Raw genomic sequence first — 7323 nt, 5'->3', positions numbered from 1 at the left:
AAAAAATAATTAGCTACTCTGAGCAAATATTATAATATTAAAAGTTATTTTACTTAGTCTATTGTTTACTGGAAAATACACACCATTTTAAGAAAAATAATGTTACATGTAAGGTAAATTTATTATTTGCCTGTTCTGCTAAGAATGGTAGAAGTAACACATATTTCAAAGGAGCCTTGATTTCAAGTTTGTAAATTTGCACAGAAAATATGTTACCTACATGCAAAACAATGAGAACAAGAAAACAACATAGCTATAAATACTCAAGCACCATAATTGGTTAAAAAATGATATTATGGTGGTGCTGGGTTTTCAGAGAGGAAACCATATGTAGATGTGTGCAGAGAAAACCTACTGTGCAATCCAAAAGTGAGCACGGCTTACCCAGAAGTTGACCCGGGATGATCATGGCTTTTCCCCAGCCACTGCATCTCTCACATGCCGCTCACTCATGTACTGTACAAATGCATAACCTCTAAACTGAGCATTCAACTATTTTCCCATACTTTGAAAAAACGGCTTCAATGTCAAACTTCTTTACAATGACTGTGTTTAATATGCCAATGAAAACACTGGAATTGATAGATGTGAGGTCATTATTGTTGGTGATGCTGCTAGCCTGTTTGTTTCCAGTCATGGTTAGCTCACCTCGTTTTAATCGTTAAACAAAAAAACAAAATAACACAGTCATAAAGTAAACAAGTAGATACAAAGGTATCACTGGCTTTTTTAGCTTTTCAATATTATACTTAGGAAAACTCAAATCCCAAACTTAGTAATATAAAAGATATACATTGCATGGCTCAATGTAATAAAAATGCTCAACATATAAGCTTGCATAAATACCTGATTCACTTATCCAAAATTTATTTCTAAATAATGACCAAATGTTTATTTTTTCTTTGTTCAGCTAGTCCATTCTTTGATTACTTATGCTATATTTAATTGATTTTAAATTATTTTCATAGATAGAAAATGATAAAACTCTGTGATACCTTTTTTTGCAATTTCCAATCATTATTAAATGCAGAAAATGGAGGATAGTATACAAAGCAAGGTGTACAGGATTATCTAATTTCTAATTCTTACAACTTGACAATTCACTTGAAAAATTACCCAAGCTTTTTGTTTTACTTTGATAAATAAATTAATATAGGATTTTTTCTTCTCATTTCCTACTATAGGATACATTGCTATGTAGGTAAAATAGACATAAATAGAGAATAATAAAGAATGGAGGAAAAGAGGGAGAGATGAAAATTTCATTAGTTGGAAATTACATGTGGAAATTGTCATCTATTTTATTTACTTTTTTCTTCCAAAGTAGTAATAATACTTCCATTGTTGTGCATATTTACCAGCTAAAAATATATACCCTCACAACTTGCAGATAAGCAGTACAGTCTTTCAAAGCTTGAGAAAACATAACCAGTTTTTCTTCTACATTTGCTGTCATGTAATTAATATTCTTAAGAGGTGGTCAAACATAAAGATGGTGGAATGAGATGGACATCATTAGTCTAAGTAAATGTATAAAGAAATGAATGACTCTACTTTCTATACAACCAGAGAAATGAAAAATTGTACTCTATATGTGGAATATGAATTATAATGCACTTTGCTCTCATATAAACAAAATTTTAAAATATTTTTTAAAAGAATGTGACAGTAAAAAGAAAGAATGAAAGAAAAGAAAATACTACTATAAAGTTTGGCTATACTTAAGGCTCTTTGTTTTCAAGTAGAAATTTGTATGACATAATCCTACCTGAAAGGGTCAATGGTGCCAATCACTTATTACTGTCTTCCTTCAACTTGAATGTTTACAAAGAGTTTCCTCTTTCTATAAATTTAGGGGCTAAAGAAATATTCAATAATATACAGACAAATAACTATAAGAGTCATTATGGGCAAGGAGAAAATCTCTACTACAAATCTTCTACTGTAATTTGCCTAGGCTTTTCCTTCAAAGAGTACACAATTTTTCCAGCATTTTTTCTTCTACCACAACTTTTAGTCTCATTTCAGAGCCATTTCAGTCTACAACATACATACCTTCACTTTAGATCCACATTGGTTTACTAATAAACAAAAGATGCCTTGTATCCTAAGAAATATGGCAGGTATTGCTCTTGATCAGGATGCCAAAGCAAAGTTAGCCCATGTTTGCTAAAAGAATTTCAGGAATAAACTGCCTTTTTTGTGTGAACAAAAAACAAATTCCAAAACAGAGAAAGTCTGATGAAATATGGAAAAAAGCAATATAACCTCCAATTACTCCTTGAGAAAATGCATTTTTATTTCTCCATTTTCTATAACAGGTATACATGTTATCTGTTTCAATATCAAAACCCTATTATCAGAAACCTACAGTTAATGCTATTAAAGGCTGTGGAAGCGAGTCGCTTTCGGGGTTCTCGAGCCCCTTCACGACCATCACCATGGAGGTGTCACCACTGCAGGTAGAGCTCGTGGAAGGGACCGGGTGGCAGAGCCTCTGGCCGCCGGTGAGGGCCTATAAATGAAAATATGCAAGTGAACAAAATTAAGAAAAATGAAGATGCTAAAGAAAAGACTGTCTATTGAAAGAATCTACCAGAAGAAAACGCAATTGGAACATATATTGCTCTGCCCAGATACTTACATTGGCTCTGTGGAATTAGTGACCCAGCAAATGTGGGTTTATGATGAAGACATTGGCATGAACTATAGGGAAGTCACTTTTGTTCCTGGTTTGTACAAAATCTTTGATGAGATTCTAGTTAATGCTGCAGAAAACAAACAAAGGGACCCCAAAATGTCTTGTATTAGAGTCACTATTGACCCAGAAAACAATTTAATTAGCATATGGAATAATGGAAAAGGAATTCCTGTTGTTGAACACAAAGTTGAAAAGGTGTATGTCCCAGCTCTTATATTTGGACAACTCTTAACTTCTAGTAACTATGATGATGATGAAAAGAAAGTAACAGGTGGTCAAAATGGCTATGGAGTCAAATTATGTAATATATTCAGTACCAAGTTTACTGTGGAAAAGTAAAGCCAGTAGAGAATACAAGAAAATGTTCAAACAGACTTGGATGTATAACATGGGATGAGCTGGTGAGATGGAGCTCAAGCCTTTTAATGGAGAAGATTATACCTGTATCACCTTCCAGCCTGATTTGTCTAAGTTTAAAATGCAAAGCCTCGACAAAGATATTGTTGCATTGATGGTTAGAAGAGCATATGATTTTGTTGGATCCACTAAAGATGTCAAAGTCTTTCTTAATGGAATTAAGCTGCCAGTAAAAGGATTCTGCAGTTATGTGGATAAGTATTTGAAGGATAAGTTAGATGAAACTGGCAACCCATTGAAAGTAATACATGAACAAGTAAACCACAGGTGGGAGGTGTGCCTAACAATGAGTGAAAAAGGCTTTCAGCAAATTAGTTTCGTCAATAGCATTGCTACTTCCAAGGGTGGCAGACATGTTGATTATGTAGCTGATCAGATTGTGACTAAACTTGTTGATATAGTGAAGAAGAAGAACAAGGGTGGTGTTGCAGTAAAAGCACATCAGGTGAAAAATCACATGTGGATTTTTGTGAATGCCTTAATTGAAAATCCAACCTTTGACTCTCAGACCAAAGAAAATATGACTTTGCAAGCCAAGAGCTTTGGATCAACATGCCAATTAAGTGAAAAATTCATCAAAGCTGCAATTGGCTGTGGTATTGTAGAAAGCGTACTAAACTGGGTGAAATTTAAGGCCCAAGTTCAGTTAAACAAGAAATGTTCAGCTGTAAAGCATAACAGAATCAAGGGAATTCCAAAACTTGATGATGCCAATGATGCAGGAAGTCAAAACTCCACGGAGTGTACACTTATCCTGACTGAGGGAGATTCAGCCAAAACTTTAGCTGTTTCAGGCCTTGGTGTTGTAGGGAGAGACAAGTATGGTGTTTTCCCTCTTAGAGGAAAAATACTCAATGTCCGAGAAGCCTCTCATAAACAGATCATGGAAAATGCTGAAATTAACAATATCATCAAAATTGTGGGTCTTCAGTATAAGAAAAACTATGAAGATGAAGATTCATTAAAGACTCTTCATTATGGGAAGATAATGATTATGACAGATCAGGACCAAGATGGTTCCCATATCAAAGGCTTGCTGATTAATTTTATCCATCACAACTGGCCCTCTCTTCTGCACCATCATTTTCTGGAGGAGTTTATCACTCCCATTGTAAAGGTATCTAAAAACAAGCAAGAAATTGCATTCTACAGCTTTCCTGAATTTGAAGAATGGAAAAGTTCTACTCCAAACGATAAAAAATGGAAAGTCAAGTATTACAAAGGTTTGGGCACCAGTACATCAAAAGAAGCTAAGGAATACTTTGCAGATATGAAGAGACATCGTATTCAATTTAAATATACTGGGCCTGAAGATGATGATGCAATCAGCCTGGCATTTAGCAAAAAGCAGATAGATGATCAAAAGGAATGGTTAACTCATTTCATGAAGGATAGAAGATAGCGAAAGTTACTTGGCCTTCCTGAGGATTATTTGTATGGGCAAGCTACCATTTATTTGATATATAATGACTTTATAAACAAGGAACTTATCCTGTTCTCAAATTCTGATAATGAGAGATCTATCCCATCTATGGTGGATGGTTTGAAACCTGGTCAAAGAAAGGTTTTATTAACTTGTTTCAAAAGGAATGACAAATGAGAGGTGAAGGTTGCCCAATTAGCTGGATCAGTGGCAGAAATGTCCTCATGCCATCATGGTGAAATGTCACTAATGATGACCATCATCAATTTGGCTCAGAATTTTGTGGGTAGCAATAATCTGAACCTCTTGCAACCCATTGGTCAGTTTGGTACCCGCCTACATGGTGACAAGGATTCTGGTAGCCCTCGATACATCTTCACAATGCTCAGCCCTTTGGCTCCATTGTTATTTCCACCAAAAGATGATCATACATTGAAGTTCTTATATGATGACAACCAACGAGTTGAGCCTGAATGGTACATTCCCATTATACCCATGGTCCTGATAAATGGTGCTGAAGGAATTGGTACTGGGTGGTCCTGCAAAATTCCCAACTTTGATGTTGGTGAAGTTGCAAATAACATCAGGCATTTGATGGATGGAGAAGAACCTTTGCCAATGCTTCCAAGTTACAAAAACTTCAAAGGTACTATTGAAGAGCTGGCTCCAAATCAATATGTGATTAATGGCAAAATAGCTATTCTTAATTCCACAACCATCGAAATCTCAGAACTTCCCATCAGAACATGGACCCCAACATACAAAGAACAGGTCCTAGAACCCATGTTGAATGGCACTGAGAAGACACCCCCTCTCATCACAGACTACAGGGAATACCACACAGATACCACTGTGAAGTTTGTTGTAAAGATGACTGAGGGAAAATTGGCAGAGGCAGAGAGAGTTGGGCTACACAAAGTCTTCAAACTCCAAACTAGTCTCACCTGCAACTCTATGGTGCTTTTTGACCATGTAGGCTGTTTAAAGAAATATGACTTCTTCGAACTCAGGCTTAAATATTATGGATTAAGAAAAGAATGGCTTCTAGGAATGCTTGGTGCTGAATCTGCTAAATTGAACAATCAGGCTCGCTTTATCTTAGAGAAAATAGATGGCAAAATAATCATTGAAAATAAGCCTAAAAAAGAGTTAATTAAAGTTCTTATTCAGAGAGGATATGATTTGGATCCTGTGAAGGCCTGGAAAGAAGCCCAGCAAAAGGTTCCAGATGAAGAAGAGAATGAAAAGAGTGACAATGAAAAGGAGACAGAAAAGAGTGACTCTGTAAGAGATTCTGGGCCAACCTTCAACTACCTTATTGACATGCCCCTTTGATATTTAACCAAAGAAAAGAAAGATGAACTGTGCAAACAAATAAATAAAAAGGAGCAAGAACTGGACTCATTAAAGAGAAAGAGTCCATCAGATTTTTGGAAAGAAGACTTAGCTGCTTTTATTGAGGAATTGGAGGCTGTTGAAGCCAAGGAAAAGCAAGATGAACAAGTAGGACTACCAGGGAAAGGGGGAAAGGCAAAGGGGAAAAAAGCACAAATGACTGAAGTTTTGCCTTCTCCACAAGGAAAAAGAGTCATTCCCGGAGTTACTGAAGAGATGAAAGCAGAGGCAGAAAAGAAAATTAAAAAGAAAATTAAGAGTGAAAATCTTGAGGGAACCTCTAAGGAAGATGGTGTAGAACCAAATGGCCTAAAACAAAGACTGGAGAAGAAATTGAAAAAAGAACCAGGCACCAAGGCAAAGAAACAGACTACATTGACATTTAAACCTGTCAAAAAAGGCAAAAAAAGAAACCCCTGGTCTGACTCTGAATCAGATATGAGCAGTACTGAAAGTAATTTTGATGTTCCTCCACGAGAAACAGAGCCACGGAGAGCTGCAGCAAAAACCAAATTCACAATGGATTTGGATTCAGATGAAGATTTTTCAGACTTTGATGAAAAATCTGAAGATGAAGATTTTGTGCTATCAGATGCTAGCCCACCTAAAACCAAAACTTCACCAAAACATACTGAAAAAGAACTGAGGCCACAGAAAGATACCATGTCAGTGAATGACCTCGATGATGACGATGATACTAAAGATAGCGTACCATCTTCTTTGGGCCCTCCTGTAGCTGATCTCCCAGTTGAAACTGAAATGAAGAAGCCATCTTCAAAAAAGAATGTGTCTGTGAAGAAGACAACAACAAATAGTCAGTCTTCCACCTCCACTACTGGTCCCAAAAAAAGGGCTGCACCAAAAGGAACCAAGAAGGATCCAAACTTGAACTCTGATGTCTCTCAAAAGCCTGAACCTGCCAAAACCAAGAATTGACGCAAAAGGAAGCCATCCACTTCTGATGATTCTGACAGTAATTTTGAGAAAGTCATTTCTAAAGCAGCCGCAAGCAAGAAACCCAAGGGGGAGAGCGATGACTTTCATCTGGACTTGGACTCAGCTGTGGCTCCTCGCGCAAAATCTGGACAGGCAAAGCAACCTATAAAGTACCTCATAGAGTCAGATGAAGATGATTTGTTTTAAAACATGAAGTGTTTATTTTTAAGGAATGGTCTTACTGAGCCCAAGACTGCTTTTAAAGTCACCTAAAATTCTTAAATTCCTCTCCTGGATTAGTTTTGGGAAGGTATTTTAATATACAACTATCAGAGCAAAGTGAGTAGTGACTCTTTCCCGGGCATTGTTTTCTTCTCTGCTTTGTATGTTACATCTGTTTTCTTTGGTCTTTAAAGTCTGATTTTAAATTCTTCTGGACTCTAGTTCAATA

General features: G+C 36.3%; 1 protein-coding gene across 1 annotated transcript; it reads left to right on the top strand.

Moving 5' to 3' along the window:
* The first annotated feature begins 2441 nt into the window (after positions 1-2441).
* LOC143403809 (DNA topoisomerase 2-alpha-like) lies at positions 2442-7079 on the top strand. Its single transcript, XM_076862048.1, is given in 4 exon segments — positions 2442-2461; positions 2514-2565; positions 2567-3037; positions 3039-7079. Coding segments are annotated over 4 exon segments (4584 nt in total).
* Positions 7080-7323: the final 244 nt, after the last annotated feature.

Source organism: Callospermophilus lateralis, chromosome 7 (assembly GCF_048772815.1).
Source record: "Callospermophilus lateralis isolate mCalLat2 chromosome 7, mCalLat2.hap1, whole genome shotgun sequence".
In the NCBI taxonomy this organism is placed as follows: domain Eukaryota; kingdom Metazoa; phylum Chordata; class Mammalia; order Rodentia; family Sciuridae; genus Callospermophilus; species Callospermophilus lateralis.
Note: the sequence above shows the minus strand (reverse complement) of the source record. Positions and strands in the feature narration are given on the sequence as shown.